Genomic DNA, 23,462 nt, shown 5'->3' on the forward strand with positions numbered 1-23,462 from the left:
TCTTTCTCCGTTATTTTGCAAGTTGAACTGTTTATATGTTTAAGTCTAGTAATTATTTGTTCAACTAACAAACCAAATTATACATTTTAATATAAGTCAAGATTTGAAGTCATAATTATATTGTTTTTTATACTGAATTCCATGTTCAAATCTAGATTACATAACTGATCATGTCGTCCCTCCTTGTTAATTGTCTAATATATCTAATGTATTTCAATTATCAACAAAATTGACCCTATTGTTTTTATTCTCTTCCAGTTCTGGAAGTATTGATTTAAAAGAGTTGTCTTTGGTTACTGGAAAAGCTGCATGGATGGCTTACTTGGTAAGCTTCTATATGGACTGCATTTATCAAATTTCACAGAGCAAACATAGAAAAGGATGGATAAAACTCCAACTTTAATGTGAGATACCCTGTCTTTGTTTGCTCTGATTGCATGGTTGTCAATTTATTGAATGACATAATACTGCCTTCGTTATCATGCAGGATGTCTATTGTTTGGATGCTGATGGTGCTCTTTTTGATGCAGCTTTACTATCGGCAGTAGCTGCCTTATCTCATTGTAAGTGTCATTTATTTACATTATGAATATCATTCAGAGCATATATGACTTCATGCTATAAAAACAGCAAAATGATACTTCCTGCATTTTAGGTTTTTCGTAAAGAATGTTAATACTTACAAATGCATGCTAGTTTGGAGATCTTGATAAGAATATGAGGTGTGTTCTGTGACTACCTCTTAGTACACCATACATGAATTGAGTCAAGTGTTCTAGAAGAGTTACACTTGACATAGAATATGAACATGTTTTATACTTTTATTTATTGTGTGTTACAATGACGTCTTTTGACCTTATATATCTATATGTGTGTATGTATTTCTGTCTTCTAAAAAGATTTGGAATATCAAAATGCAGGTGTTGAGTTTTGAACGCAATAATTTTAATCTTATCAGGCCCACCAAATTATTGAAATGTGTATATATTGTGGTTATCTGATTTTTTAAGAACTGAATGATTGATTTTGAGAACACTATTACTAATTGTTTCTTACCAAAATCTTGCTTTCTTCATTATTATATGCTGCATCTAGTTGCATTTTTCTTTTTATGCATTAAACCAATTAAAATAATACATGCCGCCTGCCATTACTTATACATTTCTTAAATGTATGGAAATCAAATTTCAAGTTTACCAGTGACTATTCTGATTTTATGCTAATAAAATCTATGTATTATTGTTGGTATTGTTGATTTGAGCCACTGTTTCAATTATATGTACTATTAGTTTTGCTTTTCTTATATAAATTTCCATCTCGACAGTGCAAATACCTGCCGTTGCGATGAATGATGATGGCAAAATAGTGCTCTTGTCCGAGGATGATGGACAAAAGAAGGCACAAGAGCCAGTTAATAAAGAGAAAAGGAATCTTACACTAAGAAGCATTCCATTCTCGTTGACGTGCATACTCCACAAGAACTACATCTTGGTAGATCCCACTGCTGAAGAAGAATCCGTTATGGAAACCTTGGTTACTATAGCTTTAGATACATCTGGCCAACTTGTATCCCTTTACAAGCCTGGTGGCCCAGTTCTTGCCTTCACATCTGCTATCCAGGTTGGTTTGTTAATTGTGACAGCACTAACAAAGTGAACCTTCTCAAACTATAGCATAAACATTGCTCGTCTCATTTTGATTCTGCATACCAAATTGTTCCATTTATTAAAATTTCCATCTAATTTCTAATTTGTACTTGATTAGGAGAGTTTATTATGTATCCTGTATAAATCATTTACACCTACATGTATGATTGATGAAATGATGTTCATAGAAGTTGATAATTGTAATTGATATGCTTTCAGGACTGTGTTGCATTGACTAGGCAAAGAGTAAAGGAACTAAAGGGCATCTTAGAGGAAGCAAATTCTACTATGCAAGTTGAGTAGAATTAGGAGTCAATTTTCAGGGCTTTGAATGGTTTGTATATTCTGAATCACAGTTACTAAGACTTTATTTAAAATTTTTCCTTTTCAACCATTTCAATCTATGACACGTTTCAATACTATTCTAAATGAGTTACTTGGTTGATATTTTTACGGAATTTTCAAAGGTGTGTAGAAAAAAATTTATTGGAGTTTCTTGTATTGGTAGATGCAAGTTCAAACATAAGTAATTGGAAAGTTACAATGACATTCACCAAAACTAAGTAATCCAGCACAAGTTGGATTTTGCTTGTATTCAAGATTTTGATCACATCAAATCAACCATTATTTGATGTTCCCAATTTACAAAGAAAGACAAAAATGACATATGGCTGCCTTTGCATCGGTGATATAACTAATATTATTGCGAAGTGTAGGACTACTGACCATAAATGAAAAGGCATTCCTTTTTCAATGAAGTTCATTAGAATAAAATCATTTGCAGAAATTCACATGAATTCCACGAGTAAGCTAGTTTGTAAACTTTTAAGGAAAAAGAATCAATTCTTTAAAGAGAATAGTAGAGTTCAATGATACAACTCAAACCCAAGTTATTTCACTTTTAATTTAATTTAGCAATATTTTTACTAATGGGATCGCTTAATAGTCTCTTTATTCAAAAAAAAAAAAGATCATTTTACCCCTGCACAACCTGCATATCAAAGCTTAGTTTCCTTCATACCCAAATTTCAGGCATTATCTCCTATTATCCAATTATTATTGTTATACAACTCGATGAAGTAACCAAAAAAAAAAAGGGTAACTCATCATTATATGACAATTGATTACATAAGTCAATAAATGGTAATCATATCTTTATGGTGATGTGAAGTCTACAAAAACCTTTATGGTGATGTGAAGCTAGATAAATCGCACTTGTGCAAACTAACCTTTCGGTGAAACGAGGGAATCATTTTACGAAAATGAATGAGATAACTTAAGTCACTATGAGTGTTCTTTCTTTATAGGCAGTAAAGATATGGGGTGAGAAAAAGCATCCCTACAATTTCATCTGCCCAGAAAGCCCTTTGAAAGAGCCATAAAGAGACTGAGATTTTCTAAAACTGAAAACATTTTCTATTTTAGCCGAGTCTGGTTGAGAAGTCTCTGCATTGTAATCATCGGAATGGAGGTTCCCATAAACTCTTATACTTAAAGTCTTCTTTTGAGGTGCACCAACTTTGACATATTCATTGAAGAAGTCTATCAAATCTTGAAGAGTAAGCTGTCTTAATGCTTCAACCTATGCCAAAGCCACACAATAGAATATAGCTAATTCAGTACAAGCATGATGCTCTATAACTAAAATCCAGTTTTGAGCGTATTCTTCTGACACATGTATTGTATTTTGAACTGTATTCATACCTCAAAGTCTTTCCTATCAAACCTCAGAGTTCCATCAGTAATCTCTCGCCAGAAGAATGCTGATTCTTCCCTCAAGTTTTTGTGTTTTTCTAGTTTCATATCTATCAATGCATTTACGTTGCTCTGCATACAGTTGAGAAGTCAGATACACAACAGGTATTTTCAATGCAACTACCAACAACAGATAATAACAATTCAATAGAAAGTACAGTTAAAAAACATCCAGAAGACCTTAAAGTCATCAGCTGTCATCTCAAGTAGTTTGGCCTCGAACATATTCAGAAATGCCTCAACTCTTTGATCGATATTTCCAGGACCCTGAGAAAGAAGCAGAATATTATTAGCACGAAGCAACCAGGACATTGTTTACAAAATGATTTAAATATATCTCCAACTACCTTTACTGTGGATTGGATAATAAACTGCAGCCCACGTATACCGCAATCATTCCTACATGCGTTCAAAACATAAGTTGAAACACACGGAGATACTTTATACTGAACATGGATATCAGATGCTAAAATCATACACACCTTTGCATGAGCACAGTAATGTACCCTAGCTGCTCAACTGATCGAAGCTGATGGAAGGCTGCTTGCTTTGCAACAAGGGCAAAAAGCTGAAGTTTAACATTCAGCTTGAAGTCATCTCGACCAACCTGCAAAATTCTCTCAAGTGGGTGAACAATGGCTACAAATTACAAGAACAAGGATTCAACTAATCAATGATCGGCCAAAGGTAAGGGAAAAATACAAGTCTACATATACTTGAGAAACTGAGCCTTGTACACTAAGTAGGGTTGTTGATTACATGGATTTAATGGTGCCATTCTCTAACATGAATCATATTCATGTTTAAATCATTAAAATTTAAATCTATTTTAACAATATTTCGCTATGGTTTTTCTAGGTCCCCCTCTTGCTATAATCCATCTGATGTATTCTCCTTATTGGGGACTCTACAGGCAAAACACAATTATCACGAATGAGAAAATCTACCTGTATATAATGCACAAGAGCAGAATTCTCATCATTAGGATTAAGACATTCTGATGGGTAGAAGTAACTCGTGCCACTTTCAAGCTTAACAACCCGATTTGTTACATGCTGAGATGGAAATAAAGGCTGGCACAAAGGTTTTGAACACTTAAAGAGAACATCTTCTATGTGTCTAACCATTAACTCTGCTTCATTACCTTCAATATTTCCTGTAAAATATGCTAAATGTTTTAAGCCCAATTGAATTGGAAAGCAACTAAACAGTACGAAGCCAAAAGAAAAGAGACAAATAACAACCTGCTACATAGAACTCCAAAAAGGATCTTGAGAGCATAGCTGGTACAAATTTTGAAAGATCTTCAGGCTGAAGAAGTGGAAGCACTTCTAGCTGTTCCATCCAAGGCCAGGTCTGATCTTGAAGTATCAACGAGCAATAGTACATAGCTTGTTGATATGGTTGTTGATACTTGGAATTCTCGTACTCTTTGGTTACCATTTCCTGATAGATGGGTTTGTAAAAACAAATATTTTGTTTAGAAAAATGACATGGATAAACTAGAGAATAAATATTGCAGATTCAACTTTTTAAATATATTTTCTTATTACGGAATAAACTTGAAGAAAATAACTGCCCATTTTAAATGGAAAGAGACACATAGGACAAAGAAACTACCAAAGAATCAACCAATCCATGGTCTACAAGAATCAACTCAATCCTCATACAATACCTTAATAACTGAGAACCTGTCAGTTTGCACTCTGAATGTTGAAATCTTTTCAATTATAGTTTCAAGTAAAATCCTTAACTTGTGATTATAACCAAGGACAGTCACCTGAAAGATATAATGGCAGTTTTATCTTTTATGAAGATGTGGAAATAACATACCAAAAAGACAGGAAGGAAGGCAAATAAAATTACGAGCATAAAAATTATGAATGTGTAAATCAAGTTCCTCACATACAAAGCATCCGAAGCAGCAGCAGTAAACTCCAAAACCATATAGTTTTGTTCTTAAATTAATAATAATAATCAATATCCCACTTATGAATATTTAAAATAAATGATCACCACTCTCTGTCAATATGTCACAAAAATGTAGATATGAACACACAATATCTTAGCATATTTATATCATTTTCAAAACAGAAGTTGTAACCTTGAAAGTAAAATTATATAAAAAAGATACCTGGAAACCACTATCTGTGTGATTCACACCGTAATTTAAACCGGCAACCTGGGCATAATAAGCTAAAAACAGATACACAGTAAGAACCTCTTAAACTTGTATTTTACTAACAAAATGGATGCATTATTGCAGAAATATCTCTTTACAAAGAAGTCAATGAATAAACTAGCAACCTACCATATTCATTCAGATAATCCATCAATAATTGTGTAAAAATATGAGTCAAAACTTCAGCCTCAGGAGAGCTTCCAGCATACGGGCAATTGAAGTCAATCTTTACGTAAGCCTTGGGAGTGGAAAATAATGTATCTGGCTTGTACCATAAGGCAGAATATGATGACCTGCTTAACAAAACTGGAAATTTTACCTGTTTCAAAACATTAATAACTTAGTCAAGATACTCATGTAGGAATCTTAGATAAATAGAAATAATTATATATGTCGTACTTTCTCTTGCACAGGCTTGAGCGACAAGTCAGTGGGAATGAATATATTGGGAGCCGGAAGATGCAGATTTTGATCAGGAGAAGAATGCACCCATTCCTGCAGATAGAAGCTTATGTAGGACCGTCAGGTTCCATTCTTTCATGACAGTTTCACTATATAACTTGAAATAATGAACATTGTGTTCAATTCAGTCCAAAAATCAAGCATAGCTAATGATATAAACACCGACCTGAATCACAGAGCTGGAAATCTTTTCAATGGAATATTTAGTTCCATACCATGGCTCCACCCTATCAGTATGCCCCTCAAAATTTTTGGATTCCCAAAAGATTCTATATGATATTTAAGAGTTAGATTAGTATCTGTAACAAGGCCACAGCCAATGGATATAAATGAATAATCACAACAATAGAAACAAGAAAAAACAAAATAGATAACTTTCATAAAAAAATTGAAATATTAATTGCAAAAAGATTCAAATTTACAATGCTAGCCTATATTTACAATGAAAACAAATCAACTTATATAACTTATTTTATCAATCCCCTCAATTGGTCTATTCACATAGTTTACAATCTTAACAACCAAGTTCAGTCATAACCCCTAGAACATAATGCATGCTCGTTGGATCAACCTTAGATGTCCTTTCATAATCTTCTCAAAAGGAGAAAGCCATAGCAAATTACCCTCAACCAATCAGTAATTAAATCTTTTTTAAAACACATTTTTATCAAATGAATGTGGAGATATGTTAATTTGGAAAACCATTGATTCTTACAAAGAGGAGAGTTGTGTTAAGCCATCGACAAGCCAAAGTAAACTTTTTGAAATCTCTATAGTCAACTACACCTAGTGACATAAGGCTCTATAGTTATAGATGCTGTTGTAATGTAAAGTAATAATCATGTCTTGCAAAATCACCTACAACAATCTTATACGGATTTTTTTTTAGATAAAAAACTATTCATGAATCTCAACCTTATAACTTAAGCTCTTTTGGTAATTTTGCAGATGTAACAACTTAGGCTTTTAGAAATATAAGATTAATTTACATATTTTATTTTAGTGTATTTACCTGACATTGTTTGGAGAAAGCTGATCTAGAACCATTTTGATAACACTTGGGCTGAACTTAGTAGGCAAAGATGATCCTATCAACCAATCTTTTGGAGGATATAACTGAAAAAATAACGCAGATGCATTAGAATTACAATTTCTAAGAAAAAGGATTTATTGCAAACAACATATTATCACATTGGAACTTAATCATCAAAAGAAAAGAAATGGAGTACCTGCATATTTGATGAAATGTGAACAACATAATCAATTGGAGGAACTTTGTCTTGATAATGAAACTTGGTCTCACAAACAGCTGAAAGCTTCATGAACATCCAAAATTGCATTATAATCAATCGAAACCAGGTGCAAAAACAGAGTATATCATTTAGAAAGCATGAATAAAAACCAATTCTAGAGGGCATATTAAGCAATCAAACACAATCTATATCCATACCTCTTCAAATATCCATTCGCAAACACCAGAATGTTGTAGAAGTTCAACATATTTGAACAACAATCCTATGATATCTTGTATGTGCTCTACAGATTGAAGCCAAAAGAGTGAATGAGGCTAAAGAATCAATGAACGATGCTTCACATATTTTGAATTCAGCATGACTAATAACAACGACAATAATACTAAAAATGTCAATGATGTTGATTACAACAATTACAATAATGAAAATACTTGTTGAAGGTGGGAAGAAATGTACAAACGAATAAGTGAATGACAAAGAGGAATTAGGGAGGGAAGAGAAATCTAACCATGTCCGGCATCCGTAAGCTCAATTGAAACCTTAAAGAAAGCAAAGTCCAAACTCCAATCTGATTCACCTGCTGACAAGCCCGTAGCCCATCCTGCAAAGTGGATTTTAATGAGACATTTCAAAATACATAGAAGCTCGAATATGTCTGGATGAACTTATTATTAAGGAAACCCCTAATCCAGAACCCTGAAGATCATATGTACATCCATGATGAGCATAAGGACAACTGCATTATGTAAGTCAAGCTGGTCTAAATGTTGAGTTTTCAGTTTACCCTGGCTCCAAGTAGTGACAGACTGTTGGAGAAAGGAAGAGACATAGAAAATATATTTCTGGACACTAACCTAAATTATTAACTTCCAGTGTGTATTTATATACACTGCAGAAGGAGTGGCACTTATATATAATATATGGTTGCAACTTGCAAGTCCAAAACCCAAAATTTCAAAGGATCCATTAGTCTTACAATGACAATAGAAATTATATGCAGAGAGATTGGCCTGCTTTGATACAATGGTCAATCTTGTACAAACTACATGTATTCTTTTTCTTTCTTGCAAAGATGCCTTATCATCTCTCTATGTACTTTTCTCTCTCATATCAATAAATTTCTTTTTCTGTCAAATAAAAAGGAAGGAACAAGAGGATGTTTGCTTATAGTTTATAGAATTAGACAAGGAAAAGGTTAAGTGAAAACTATTTCAAGAACAATTTCAGCCCATAAAATGCCAATACATAACCATAGGAATTTTTAAGTATATAAAAGAGTTAAATTTAGGTATTCCAGAAAATTAATAACAAAATATCCAACAGATGTGCAGAACCCACCCAATGTTTTCAAGATGTAATATAAAGACCCTTCTCCTTCGTGGCCAATAAGATGACCAAGATACCTGCATGGACCCTCATTGTAGTGACGAATCTCAGGGGTCACCGGCCATAAAATTCTCAGTTTATGACCTTGCTTTATTGGGACAGTCTTGACAAGAATCTAAAACAGGAAGGCAAAACAGGAATTGCATTAGAATCAGCACACAAGGAGCCACCTAGAATGACCATCGAGTTCTAAACAGAACATGTATACCTGCAAATGCTCTGATTTACATGGCTGACCAGGAGGGTGGAAAGAACTTCTGTTGGTGTTTCTAATATTCTGGAACTTTACTTCCACAATGTTTTGAATTTTATCAAGGCTTTCTGAAAATATCAATGTATAACTATTGTATCAGCCCTTTCAGGAAAATAATTAGTAGAAACTGTAACTGACAGAAAAATATTGTTTACCATTAGTATATACAACTAGACACATTATATTGGCAGAATAGTTGTGTTCATAGAATTTGAGAAGCTCATTCCTTGTGTCTAATCCTTTTTCTTTTGGTTTAACTTCCAAAGTGTCCCGGTTACCTGTACACAAAAAAAAAAAAAGTTTTTTTAATTATTTTAGAACTACAAGAAATTTATGATGCTAAGAAGATTATCACCCTCATAACGTTGATTACACCTGGAGAGGGGGGAAATCTCCAAAATAAGTTATACCACAGTTAAGCATACTCATAAATTACATTGTGAAAAACAAACCAATAACTGACCTGTACTAAATTTGTGATAAGGATGATCTTCAGAACTGAGATGTTTCTGAAGCTGTACAGATTGTGATGTTTCACATGGGGAGACAGCAAGATTAAAACAGATGAATGACAAGAACTGAAAATTTAGCAAATAAAACTAGGCTATTTGCCTAGTAGGAATGAATAATCACTTTGACCCAATAAATACGAGTTGAAGTTTATCAAAATTCATAAATCTGAGGTTGAAGACAAGAAATATAATCTCCTTGTCCATTCCTCAACTTTGCGGCTGAGGATAGGATCAATGGTTCTTCCATATTCTTATATCCTCCAACTACCAATCATCCAAATATTTCAATAATGATAAAAGAAATAGTTTCAGAGAGTTTGATTTCATTAATAAAAGCTGTGGAACACATCCAGAAATGAAAATTACTTCCAAAAAGTACATACTCAAAGTAAAAATTCTTGAAAAAACATTGCTGCACATAAATTTCTGAATTCTGTTATCAAACAATCAACTTTGCCAAGCATATACCTGGTTCATTCTCCATGGATCAGATAGTAAATTCTTCTGGTTTTCTGCAAGAAATGGACCAAAGAAAAGGATATAGATATGTCAAGGGCGATAAAACTAAAGCTACCAAATGAAGTTAAAATGATTGTCTTACCAGAGTCAACAGCTTTAATTTCCCTTGTGGTAGCATCAGGAGACATCAATGGTTTAGTAAAGAACTGGGAAAATCTGGAAAACACACCATAACCAAGATCAGAAACCTGTCCAGGGCCTCTTCAAACCCATCTGTGTTAACATCAAAATGATAGTTGGTATGCTCAGCAGATGTAAATGCATTTGTGCTTCCTCCATGCTGTGTCAGTTAGACACACCGCATAGAAAATCAAGCAAAAGTGATTAGCAAACAGATGTCAAGAAGTCTTTTTGAAAAATGGAAAAATTTAAGAGTTTTAGCTTCTAATATAATAAAATGAAAGACATCAGTATACAATATGTGTTACACTTGCTCAGTTTAAGAGAAGGGGTTTCCTTTTAATGCTTCAAAATCAATTGTGGTACTCTTACCCCTCTCCAATTTGTTTGGTTTTAAAGTTGAACCGATGCTGAAAATCAATTTTAGGCTTCAAAATCAATGAAATGAATAGTTATCATCTTAAAAATTATTTTTGAAATCAAACTAACAAATATAAATCATTTTACCTTAAAATAAATTCTAACCAAATCAATTATAACAAATTAATTCCATCCAAATAAATTGCCCAAATGCAAAAACAAATCACACATGTAAAATCCGAGGGTCAAGATCAGGGACTTCATGATTATTAAGTATTGCACTAGTATCTTAGCAAGATGAAAATATCACTGTAGCAGGTTTGCTTTTGTTGGTAATATATGCAATTTTCCTTCGCAGATCTACTTTTCCCCTGCCAATAGTACTTGTATTGATAGCTACTAACATAAATTAAAAAGAACACCAGAAGACAAATCCCAGCCAAAGCCACAAAATAAAAGGCTCCTTAAAATAAATAAATAAATAAATTAGCATGCCAAAGGCCCAAAATCACAAGAGTTCGGCAGAATATTAATTTTAGTTTCCGATATACTCAATGGACAGAAATGAAAGGTTACATCTCAGTTCCCTTAAATGCTCAGAGATACCCTAATGGCGATGCACACTCAATTTCAACAGTTTTCATATGCCCGTCATATCCTAACCACAAGCATTAATAACATTCAGCTATATGCTAAGGATGGCTACTTTCAGCTTTCATGTTCTCACAACTAGAGAGGAACAAAACTGGTGACTTCAACCAGAATACATATGGCAGCAGGGCTAAACAATCAATCAATAACTTCATAGAGAAAAGTACCAATATCAAAATTCATAAACACTTCCAGGAATGACATTTTTTTTAGTGTTAATTGTACCTCAGTGATATACTTGGAGTAGCTATCTTCCACCGGATACTTTTCACTGGCATAAAACAGCATGTGCTCTGTCAACCACGAAAAAAAGCACACCAAAAAGTAAATTTTCTAAAAATGTAGAAATATTACACACCCCACCACAAGAAACAATTATCTTATATTCTCATAACACAACTCTTTAGCATAAATATAACAATAATCCAAACACCAAACATTAATATCTTCTGTTCCTAATCGAGCTACATATTGGTGGAACAAGGTGGAATGGAATGGGAGAGGATGGAATTTTAACGAGTCCCGTTGTTTGGGTTGAATAGAAATGGATAGAATGATATGGAAAATGGTAATAGATTCCATCCAATACCACAACTTCTCATTTTTCTTCCCCTAATTTGGGAGAAATGTGGTTGTGAATTGCTAACTTTTTTCCCCTCAACATTTACTACACTCCGTTGGAATATCTAAACAACAGAATGGAATATTACTCCTTTCCATTACTAAAATATTCAAGCAAATGAACAATATAGTGGAACAATCATATTGCTCCGCTCCACTTCATTCCATCTACTCCATCTTATTTCGTTATATTCCACTCCATTCCGCTACTTGCCACCAATCGACTATCAACAGGGAATACCGATATTCAATAGTGCTAACCGATAAATAGCTTCTATCATTAATTCCCCATTATAATTTTCAACTAAAGCAAAGCTAAATATGATAATTGCCTATCTTGGGTGAACGTTATTCAAAGAGCACATTTAACCGGAAACAAAGAATCCAATCCAAATCAACATACAACGAGTAAAAAGAATAAATTATTTAATTGAAAAAGAAAAAGAAACCTAGGAAATGGGCAAGGCCTTCGAGGCCAGCAGGGTCGCTGAAGGAACCTACTCCAACGTCCATGGAAGCAGCACACTGCAAACAGCCAAAACAAGAATCAACCAAATAAAATTGAAATCAAAAAATGAAAATAAAAAATCAGAGAGAGAATACCTTGTCGGTGTCGGGATCGGAGATGAGAAGGACCTGAAGGGAGTTGGGAAGGATGATCCTTCTGTAATCCCTCTTGTCCGTACGCGCCTTCACGATCTCTGCAGCTCCTTCCATTCCCGCTACCATTTCCTCCTCCTCTTCTTGTTGAGTTCTCTCTCTTTATCTCAGCTCACAGGAAGTGAAGAAAGAACCCTAACAGTGCGAGTGTTTATTCTTAATTATTGAATTTCAAATTGGAAGAATCGGGAATTTAGAAAACAGAACAGAATTTGGTTGAGATAATGTGAAGTGAAGTGTGTAGTTGGTGGTGGTGCAAAGTGGACTCTGAGTGAAGTAGTCGTCGTCTTCTTCTCAGCACTCTCTCTATCTCTCTCTATAATATATATATTGATTACGAGTTTCTCAATTTTAAATCGCTATTCAATCTAGTCCTTAACTTTTTAAAATGACCAATTAAATCCTGAAATTTGAAAAAGTTCATTTCCGTTAGTTCCTTGCAGAAGGGACGTCTAAACGTTGATAATGTAACATTCCAACTGTATGCTGATGTGTACCAAACTTAAATTTGATTCAAATTGGTATTTGAAATTGCTTAATAATATCCAAATTAGTCCATTTTCAATTATAAAACCCTAATCTCCAAATTATTGTCTTCTCTTCTTTGATCTCTCTACTGTCTTCTCTTCTTCGAACTCTCCATTGTCTTCTTCTCTTCTTCGATCTCTCCACTGTCTTCCAGTTCATCTTGTTTTCTCGTCTGCCTCAAGTAGGAACAATTCTGTAGAGAAACCTTATGGTAGCAAAAGATTGTGCAACAGGGGAAGTAAGAACACCGTTTTCTATAATTGCAGATTTCGGATGGTGACGAAGTACTCAACGACGACAGAAAATTCTGGTAGACTATTTTATGGTTGTCCAAACTATGAGGTAAGGTTATGCCTCTAAAAAAATTGTTAAGATAGTTTCATTTTGAGTTTGGATTCACTTGCGTTTTTTATTTTGCAGTATGAAATCCATTGTAGTTTTTTCTGTTGGGTTGATGGAGGTGAAGAACTAGTCTGTGCAACACCCATTTCACAAAAAATTTTGCATGAGTTTAATTGGAAGATGACAAACTTAGAAAGTGATGTTAAGACCTTGAAGATGATGACAATGGTTACCTTCTTATAAGTGGAAAATATATTTTAGCTTAATGGACGAACCTGCAAGGATACATATAATTTAAATCTGTGTTGAACTTCAAATTAATCCAACCACATTAACTTACAATTAAAATAATTTTTAGGTAAGTGTACTGATGTTGTAGTTCAGGATGAATATGAACTGAAAGATAGTGGAGAAGACGAAGAAGAGAAGAAGACAGCAGACAGATCGAAGAAGAGAAGACAATAATTTAGGAATTAGAGTTTTATAATTGAAAATGGACTAATTTGGATATTATTAAGCAATTTTAGGTACCAATTTAAATCAAATTCAAGTTTGGTACACATCAGCATACAGCTGGAATGCCACATCATCAACGTTTAGACGGCACTTCTGCAAGGGATTAACGGAGATGCACTTTTTCGAATTTCAGGGATTTAATTGGTCATTTTAAAAAGTTGAAGACTAAATTGAATAGCGATTTAAAATTAAGAGACCATTTTAGACATTTACTCTATTAATTACGGTGACCATTATGGTGACCATCTGTTTTAAAACAATATTACTAAAATTAAAATAATGTCTTTTTTCCATTATTTAGCAACGTTTTTTAAAAATATTATTAAAATATAAAAAATATTATTTTAATTGAAAAAGTATAGGAAGTCAATAGAATTTTTGTACAATATGTATAATTGGGGTTTAAGGATATTCGATTCAGTATTAGAGGCATAATCATTAGTGTTACCTTTTCCTATCAACTTAAATTTTTAGAATGAATGATTTCATGATATGATATCAAAGCTCTAGATCTGAAAGATTAAGAGTTCAATATTTGGTAAACTCTAAAATCAGTACCCCAATGGTTATTCGACTCTCTAACAGTACTCGTTTCAAAAAAACATAATTATAAAATTAATATTTAAATTTGCATGTTATTTTATGGAGATTCTTGAATTAGCTTTTAAATTTTAATTATCTTAATTTACACCCTAAGTTTTATTATGTAAAACTCAATGTTAGCTCTGTAAACAATTTCTCTTAAAGTTATGCCGCTCTTTAAACGTCGTGTACTAAAATCGTCCTTAAGATTTCAATTGCACTAATTACGTTCTTGAGATTGACAAAAATGCACCACATTAATCCTGATCTATTTTTTATTAAGGACGTGATGACATGACTTGATGACGTGGGCTGTTAGTGACACATGTCATTCCATGATTTAGCCACGTATAATAATATGATGATGCATTGACTAGTGACGCATGACATACTGATGTGGATGATTGTGCCACGTGTCACAATACTATTTGGTCATGTGTCTGTCTGTGCCACGTGTCGCAACAATATTCGTCCAGGTATTATCCATTATGTCATCATTGTAGATACACCAAATTAGTCTCTCACTTTGCATTAAGTGACTCAATTTAGTCCCTAAAATTGAATGTCGTGCACCGAAATATTTTTTCTCTTACGAGTATCCCTAACCGTCATTTTGAAGTTAACGTGAAGACATTTCAAGCACCCTCACTACTATCTCCGACCTCTTTCATCTAGACTGAAGAGGTTGGAAATGGTAGTGAAGGTACTTGAAGTGTCTTCAGTCTAGCCCATTTACACACAGCAAAAATGCGTATTTCATAACCGAAAAAAATGTGTATTTTAATTCTTGATTTCTTGTTAAAAACACATTTTTTGATGAAAAATGTATCTAATCAATCATATAATTCTTTTTTTATAATAACATACTTATATATTACAAAATTTATCAATGTCAAATTATTATAGAAAAAAATTATATAATTAAAACAAAAATCTTAAAATTTTTTATAAAACACTTGTATTTAAATGATATGTGAAAAAGGAATTGAAATTAGTACATCCAAGATATTAAAAATTTTAATTTTTTTTAAAAAAAGAAAAAACTAGTGAAGAGACTAGTTTAGTACACAACATTCAATTTCAGGAACTAAAATGAGTCACTTAAGGCAAAATGAGGGACTAATTTGGTGCATCTACAATGATGATATAATGGATAACACGCGAAAGAATACTGTTGCGACACGTGACACAAATAGACACGTGGCTAAATAACATTGTGACGCATGGTATAACCATCCACATCATCATACCATTACACGTGATCAAATCATGGAGTGACATATGCCATTAACAGCCCACGTCATCAAGCCATGTCACCACGTTGTTAATGAAAAATGGGTCAGGAACTAACGTGTTGCATTTTTGTCAATCTCAGGGATGTAATTAATATAATTAGAATCTCAATAATGATTTTAGTGCACGACGCCAATCTCAGGAACCATTTTAGGGTTTAACTCACAATCAGTGTCATGTGTAAGAATAATATTTGATGATATATAATGAAGAAATAACGTGTTTGTTAGTAACATCTAGCATTATGATATAGACAGTAATATTATATATTCTAACATAATTTGTTTTCGTGTTAATTATGTACCACAATCAGTGTCATGTGTAAGAATAATATTTGGTGATATAGAATGAAGAAATAACGTATTTGTTAGTAATTGATGGTAATCAATGGCCAAGAGAAGGGAGTTGAATTTTAGCCCTTTTTTTTGCTAAGAGTTACTTTTTGCCCTTTAAAATAACTTCAGGAGATTTTTCTTCTTTTTATCTCGTGACTAGTCAAGAGACATTTTCTTTTTTGTCTCATAACCAGTCAGGAGATATTTTTCAATTTTGTCTTTTGTTCAACAGAATCAGAAATGGAGTAGAAGAGAGAGAATCACACCAAGAAATATCATGGTTCAGCTGCTAAGTGCAATGCAGCATACATTCAATTTCCATCACAACAATGATGGAATTTCACTATAATCATACAGATTACAAACACCAATTCTCCCTAGGAACAACCATTCCTATCCGGGACAAGTCCAGAATCTATCTCCAATCCTGAACTTGACTTGGTCACCTGCCAAGCTTTCAACTGTTAAGTGCTAATCTAACTTGCACGGGAATTCCCACAAAATCATGATACACAACACATATGTATAAAGGATCTCTAAGACATCTATGATTTTTTCTTTAATTTTGTACACTCTGCCTTTTTTTGCTCACTGGCTTTTTCTTACAAACCTCACACTGTTTGCCTTTTTCACCATGAGACTCAGATAGACAAAACTAAAGAAAATACAAAATGAAACACATTGAAGGAGAAGAACTTCTGTTAGCTTGGGTAGTTATGAGAATCCTGTGCTTACTCTCCTTGTTTCAACCCTTGGTCGTTCACCCTTATTAAGAAGGGAAAGCTTTCAAGGTTGAAACGGTTCAACTGAGCCAACTTCTTCTATTTCATTACCAAAATCGGTTCGGATAGAGAGAAGAGAGAGAAAAACCGAAAGCAAAACCAACATGCAATTACCTCTCTCTCATCCCTTCTCATCAAGTTTCATCAATCTGAATCTTCCATCTTGACTTGGTCCCCAAGAAGGATTCCTGACCCTTGATGAATCATCGATCCTTGATAGCTCCATCTGCTCCACTTTTACTTCCTCCTCCACGTAGCTACAGTAGCTACCATCTGTGATGGATGAACAGAAAGTAGAGACGAGTCATACCACTGGGAGCTTTTTCTCTGACCAAATCAGATTGCAACCAATTTTGGCATGGTGATCTTGAGGCTTCTTCTCCACTTCTTACCTTTAATGAAAAAGATTTTAGCCACGTCATAATGTAGATCTTCCTTTTGTAAGGGCCATCATCACCTTGACCTCTTACTTGTCCATAGCTTCTGTTCTTTTTTCTCTGATAGCTTGCATCTACAAGCTTCTTCTCTGTCAATCAATGAAGTGACCAAAAAAGAAAGAGAGGAGAAAGAAAAGAGAAAAGCTTTATATGGAAGTAAAAAAAGAAATTAAAATGAGTTAAATTTTCACTTTTCAAAATCCCATGCTTAGTAACGTGTGAAAGTAATAAAAGCCATCAAATCAATTTTGAATTTTCTCTCTCCTATTATCAATGCAATTAAATCAAGTTAAATGAATTTGAATTCCATTCATTAGTGGGAGTAGGTAACCGTAGAAAGCATGCAACCTTTATTTTCTCTTTTCTTTCAATTTCGGACCCATGATAATATTGGGCCAAGACAATTTTATCTTGGCCTTTGTATCAGTTTTCATAACCCAAAAAGTAATTGGGTCATAATGGTTGAATATTTTTGTACCACATGATGAATATTTTCCCAACTTATTGGACTTTTTGTTGCATATGCCTATTGATCAAAATACTGCACACAAAATAGAAATTACTAATCAAATAATCTGAAGCTTTAAATCAATTTAATAATTTCTAATTACTATTTTTAACAATGTTTGATGATCACAATAATTTAAAGTTTTTCAAACTCCACAGTAATATATGGCATATTAACATAGACAATAATATTATATATTTTAACACAATTGATTTTTGTGTTAATTATGTACCACATGTCATAATATAATTTGTTTATGTATCACTCGTATGTTATTATTTAATTAATTTAAATTAATTTTTAAATTTTTACTCATGGTCCATTATTTTAGCTCCTGAAATAATTTCTCTTATTTTTATTTTTATAAATTTATTAAAATATCAAAATAATAACATCTAAAAAATTTTAACGTTGACAAAAAAAACTCATGCAAAAAACAAATTAGATCCTAAAAAATTATTAAATTTGATTAAAAAAAATACTAATTTGACAAATCTTAATGATGGAATGACAAACTCTCATAGCTATACAATTATATGATATTTTTATTTATTATTAAATTTTACAAGGTAAAAAATTTAAAATTCCTAAATAAAAAATTTTCAAATTATTTATCCTAACATTTTGAGACCTTGGTTCTTTTTTGAGTTAAATTTACTAATTCAGTTTCTGTCTATTCTTTTCAAAAGACTAGGTGATTTTTGTTCAAAAAAAACATTTTGACCCTTTAACAAAATTATTTTGAGATAATATAATCCATCTATTAAAAAAAACGTTAAATAATAACAAAAATTAGTATTATAAAATTTTTTTGTAATTTGTAGGACTTTTAAAATTCTACAAAATTTGTTTCTTATAATAAAATTAACTATCATCAATATTATTATCATATTTTTTTTTGTCATCATTATCATAATTTTTACTTCTACTATTTCAGTTATGTAATTATATTTTAATATTATTATTATCTCTTTTACTATTATTAATTCTTTTACCATTATTAATATATAAGAGCAAAACCATTAACGTTAATTTAGATGAAAATTTAGTTAAATTTTTTAAATAATTTAACAATTTTTAACTATTAATTTTATTTAAAATTAATTATTATTTTAAATTATCAAATTTAAACATGTGAAGTACCTTTTGTAATTATATAAAAGTTAGTGACATGTCATAATTGGGTTTACCATAATTTTTATCGTTAACATTTGTCAATTCAGCTTTTTTTGTTAATAAAAATAGAAATAATTGATAATTAATTATTTTTGTTAAATTTAATAATTTTTTAGAAGCCAATGCATTGCTCTAATTTTTAGAGATATTTTTGTCTTTGAATATTATTTTAATAGTTTATTCATTTAAAATTATTAATATCTTTTAAATTTTAAATTTCTCATTAAATTTTTTCACATGTAAATTAAATAAATTTTTGTTACATAATAGAAAAAATTATTTCAAGAAATTTAAAATGTAAAACTAGGAGTTAATGATGAAAGACGATTTAATATTTTTTTTATTTGTTTGTTTCTTTACTGAATTAGGCCATTGATCATCCTTCAATTCTGACGTTGACGAATAGAGATAGGGGTGAGTACGGATCGGTTTGGTTCGGATTCAACGTAAAATTAGAATTGAATTGATCAAAATGTAATTGGTTCGGTTTGGTTTGGATTTGTATTTTTTGTGTATGTACTTGAATCAAACCAAATCGATTAAGAATGAATTGGTTCGGTTCGGATAATTGAGTACTCGATGACTTTGAAATTTATAAAAAAATCAAAATTTATTTTAAAAATTCAACAAGTACAATAAACATGTAATATCAATATAAATAATTTAAACATGTTAAACATCAAATACAATAAAAACTAAACTCATTAAAATTCAAACATATTAATAGTGAATAATCTCACTAAAAGTCACTAAAAATCACACACACACACACATATATATATATTATTTAATTAATATATGATTGGGTTCACGTGTTGGTTCGAATTTTGCACCCCTAGAATCGATACCCGAATCAATTAATAATAAAGGTCATTGGTTTGGTTTGGGTTGGATTTGATTACCCGTTGGTCCATAACCAATTTAATTGGTTCAGTTTAAGTTCGGACAGGTAATTTTTTTTTGGTGACTATTTGGACAGGTAATTGAGTATTCGTTACCCATGCTCACCCCTAAATAGAGATGTGTGAGGACTTGATTTTGACGACGAGTTTAAAAGGAAAGAAATAAAAAAATAAAAAATTAATAATGTTTATATAAAAGATAAATTTTTAATCATTCTCTTTAATCTTTATATGTTTTTCAAACAAATCATTTTGTGAGAGTTTTCAAACAAATTTGTAATAGGCATAATTTAGACCAAAATAAAAAAAATGTATATTTTAGTCAATTGTATTTATCTTATTAAAATTGAATTATTATAAAAATTTATAAGATCAAAATAAAAAATTAAAATATGGGTTAATTATTAAAAATGTTTTTGAAATATTCTAATATCGACAAAAATAATCCTCAATTTTATTATTGACAATAATTAATTTAAAAAGGGTTATGCTAGATAATTAATAATTTTTTTAAATAACATAAATAATTACTAATAAAATAAAAATACACTATACTTTTACATTATTTACCTAAATTTTAATATTAGAATAATCATTTACATACCTAATAAAATAAATATTTAATATATCTATTATTCATATTATTTAATATTTTTATTGTCTATTTATATTTTTTATTTTAAAATGTGCCAAAACTTAAAACTATCTATTCATTTAGTTATTAAACCCCTTCACGTGCATTAAGAAGCAACAAAAATAAAAAAATCATGCAATGGCAGATATTAGTTTTTAAGTTTTCTCTCTCTGAACACTTTAACAATTTTTTTATTGACAACAAATACATATAAGTATAAAAAATTCTCTCTTTTTACACCATAAAATTTACCACTCATAAAAATATATTTGGTCCGTTAACATTCAGTATAATAAAATAAATATGAATACACAGTAACCTACGTGGCAAACGGAAAAAATGATGTGTTTTTTTTTATTTCCACATCGAAATCCTAAATTCTCAAATTTTGTCTTTCCTCGTCTCTTTGCTCATCCGCCCATTCTTTAACTCGTTTACTTGTCATCTGCAGCATCTATGCTTACGGTGTTCTGTGTTCAAGACAAAGTTAGACCGGCCTATACCAAAAACATATTTTGTCTTTGAATTTGTCATTTTTACTCTATGTTATTCTTGGATCGAGTTTTGATTATGGTTTAAGCCACCGGCCAACTCCAAACAAAATTTTTTATATAATAAAAATATATATTTTTATTTAAAAATAATTTATTTTAATATAAATATGATATAAGATTTATTTAATTTAATTTTTAAACATAAAATTTTATTATTTTAGTATATAAAATTTATAAATTTGTATATACTGATTTTACATTAGATCGATTTTTGTGTTAACTCAATTTATTTCATGTCATCTTTTAAGTCGAAACAAAGATTTAATATCCTTTTAAAATCAGATCTAGTATAAGTACTCATACAAGGCTCGAAATAATATACAAAATTTAAAAAATATATAAAGCATTTCTTTTTTAAAAATGTTAAGAATATATTAGAATCTTATTTTTTAAATATTTAATTTTTAAATGATATTAATGGTCGAATTTATAGATTTTTTTTATATTTATGAATAAAAATTTTAAATCATCTCATTTTTATGTTAAAATTGATTTCAGCAAGTACGATTTAATAAGAGATAAAATTTACTTTTAAATTACTTTTTTTATTCTCATAGCAAAAAAAGATGTTATGAAAATATGTTTTTGTTAAAATTTATCTATAATTATTTTATATTTTAGTATCATATTCATTCTTGAATCAAAGTAATATGACCAATATTATCACTTGTTAAGACTTACCAAGATATTTTGTCTATTTTTTAGTTGAAATAACTATATTTGTATTTAAAAACGTTTCAATTTTTTTGTTAGTTTAAACACTATTAAAACTACTAAAGATAATAAAAATACATAATTAAATACATAATATCTTGTCACAATGATGACAAATTTATTAGTCCAAAGTAATTACAATATTTTTGTCTATTTCAAAATAAATAATAAAAAATTTAATAAAAGAAGATGAGATACTTATATTTATTCTTTATGCATAAGTACCATTATATATAATTACTCATGATTCATACTAGGGACGTCAATGGGGACAAACCCGTCTCCGATTTCCAAAATACCTCCATCCCCACCTGTCGTGGGGATAACCGAGCCTCATTCCTCATTCCTCATTCTTCATTTCCTATTTTCCATTTTTCAGCAGTATTCCACAGGTAAGGGTGACAATAGGTAGGATAAAGTAGGATTTGGATCAAACTCTAATCCTATTCGCGAGTTAAGATTTTTATATAAATCCAATCCTATCCTATTCGCGGGTTGAGAATATCTCAACTCTAACCCTATCCGTTTTTATCCCGTGGATACCTGATCAGACCGACAAGTTACCAAAAAGGAGCAACATTATTATATAACTTGATGATAATTTAAAATAAAAACCTTTATATAAAAAATATATTAAATTATTAATTAATTATCTTCTTTTAGTGGTTAAGAATTTTTTGCATTTAATGAAAGGTCTTTGATTTAACATCTACTTGTGTTACGGCCCGGCCCAAACACCCGACGGGTCGGCCCTGGCCCGAGCTCCACCCGACCCGGCTCCTCGCCCTTCGAACGACTCGGACACGTGTCTTGTACGACCTGCACGCGGCTGCAGGACAATGTCCTTGGGGATATGGGCCTGTCCTCACAAGGGGCCCACAACTGACGTATATAAGGGGAAGATTGGCTCTTCCCCCGAGGTACGTCACTTTTCCACATCATTTTCCTCCGCCTGCACATTAGCTGACTTGAGCGTCGGAGTGTCTTTGCAGGTGGCCCTCCCCCTCATCCTCTCACCAGGGCAAGTGCTCGACAGCTCGTGAAGTCTGCGACCAGCGCGATCAAGGTCAGGGCGTTCTCACTCTTTCACCCGTGAATCCTACCTGTCTGGAACCCGACAACAGCACATTGGCGCCATCTGTGGGGAACCTCCTGCCTAAATGGAAGTCGTGCTGGGTCCCGGTGACCAAGCTCGAGCAGCCGGAGCGGAGGGGGCAGCCTCCGTCGCCTCACTGAGGGGGCGGCGGAGGTCCCCCCAACAACACACGAGAACACGACCCTTCGGGGGAACGGGTGGCGATAGCGCCATAATAATGCAGGAGCTACGCCACAGAGTCCAGAACTTAGAACGACAGCTAGCCGACCGGGAGCGGGATGGACAGTCTACCGATCCCAGCTTTACCCCATCTCCCGGGAGCGAGGAGGAAGACTCTCACCGAAGCCGCCAGCGGCGTACATCCGCTTCCCGGACGGAAGCGGAGAGCACGCGGGAGGAGTCACCCATAATAAGAAGGCGAAACGACAGGATCATCTACTCTCGAGGCGGACCAACCCGCCGAGCGGCAAGAGGCCACGAGGACAGGGAAGGGAGATCCGAGAGAACACGGCAACCTAGAAGGGAAAACCGAGAGAACACGACAACCTGTGATAATGGGTGCCACGCCGTTCCACCGATCTATCCTCGAGGTCCGGTTGCCGAAACACTTCGACAAACCGACGGACATGAGGTACGACGGAACTCAAGACCCTCTAGAACACCTCACGGCCTTTGAGGCCAGG

The 23,462-nt window shown here is 32.4% G+C and overlaps 2 protein-coding genes across 3 annotated transcripts in view; one reads left to right on the top strand and one right to left on the bottom strand.

Moving 5' to 3' along the window:
* Positions 1 to 2,104, top strand: part of LOC107492620 (uncharacterized) — a 3,544-nt gene extending 1,440 nt beyond the window's left edge. Inside the window, 4 exon segments of the mRNA XM_016113654.3 lie at positions 259 to 325; positions 488 to 563; positions 1,325 to 1,620; positions 1,866 to 2,104. Of these exon segments, the coding sequence (XP_015969140.1) occupies positions 259 to 325; positions 488 to 563; positions 1,325 to 1,620; positions 1,866 to 1,949 (523 nt within the window). The 3' untranslated portion in view covers positions 1,950 to 2,104.
* Positions 2,105 to 2,736: 632 nt separating this feature from the next.
* LOC107492618 (insulin-degrading enzyme-like 1, peroxisomal) lies at positions 2,737 to 12,686 on the bottom strand. Of its 2 annotated transcripts, XM_016113653.3 has the most exons (26): positions 12,324 to 12,686; positions 12,170 to 12,245; positions 11,325 to 11,392; positions 10,157 to 10,248; positions 10,051 to 10,124; positions 9,918 to 9,961; positions 9,401 to 9,452; positions 9,093 to 9,215; positions 8,893 to 9,005; positions 8,637 to 8,799; positions 7,807 to 7,899; positions 7,496 to 7,581; positions 7,275 to 7,361; positions 7,058 to 7,161; positions 6,212 to 6,314; positions 5,983 to 6,078; positions 5,713 to 5,902; positions 5,536 to 5,597; positions 5,077 to 5,181; positions 4,646 to 4,847; positions 4,349 to 4,557; positions 3,884 to 4,008; positions 3,749 to 3,800; positions 3,582 to 3,668; positions 3,351 to 3,473; positions 2,737 to 3,228 (listed from the first exon to the last, which is right to left on the bottom strand). In XM_016113653.3, the coding sequence occupies exons 1-26, from the start codon at positions 12,447 to 12,449 to the stop codon at positions 2,986 to 2,988; spliced, it is 2,898 nt and encodes a 965-aa protein (XP_015969139.1). In that variant the 5' UTR covers positions 12,450 to 12,686; the 3' UTR covers positions 2,737 to 2,985. The 2 variants fall into 2 exon arrangements, with proteins under 2 accessions (XP_015969139.1, XP_020982177.1); XM_021126518.2 differs by lacking the exons at positions 9,093 to 9,215; positions 9,401 to 9,452; positions 9,918 to 9,961; ... (3 more) ...; positions 12,170 to 12,245; positions 12,324 to 12,686 and having other exon boundaries at positions 8,702 to 8,799.
* Between the last annotated feature and the right edge of the window lie 10,776 nt (positions 12,687 to 23,462).

Source organism: Arachis duranensis, chromosome 6, assembly GCF_000817695.3.
Source record: "Arachis duranensis cultivar V14167 chromosome 6, aradu.V14167.gnm2.J7QH, whole genome shotgun sequence".
NCBI lineage: Eukaryota > Viridiplantae > Streptophyta > Magnoliopsida > Fabales > Fabaceae > Arachis > Arachis duranensis.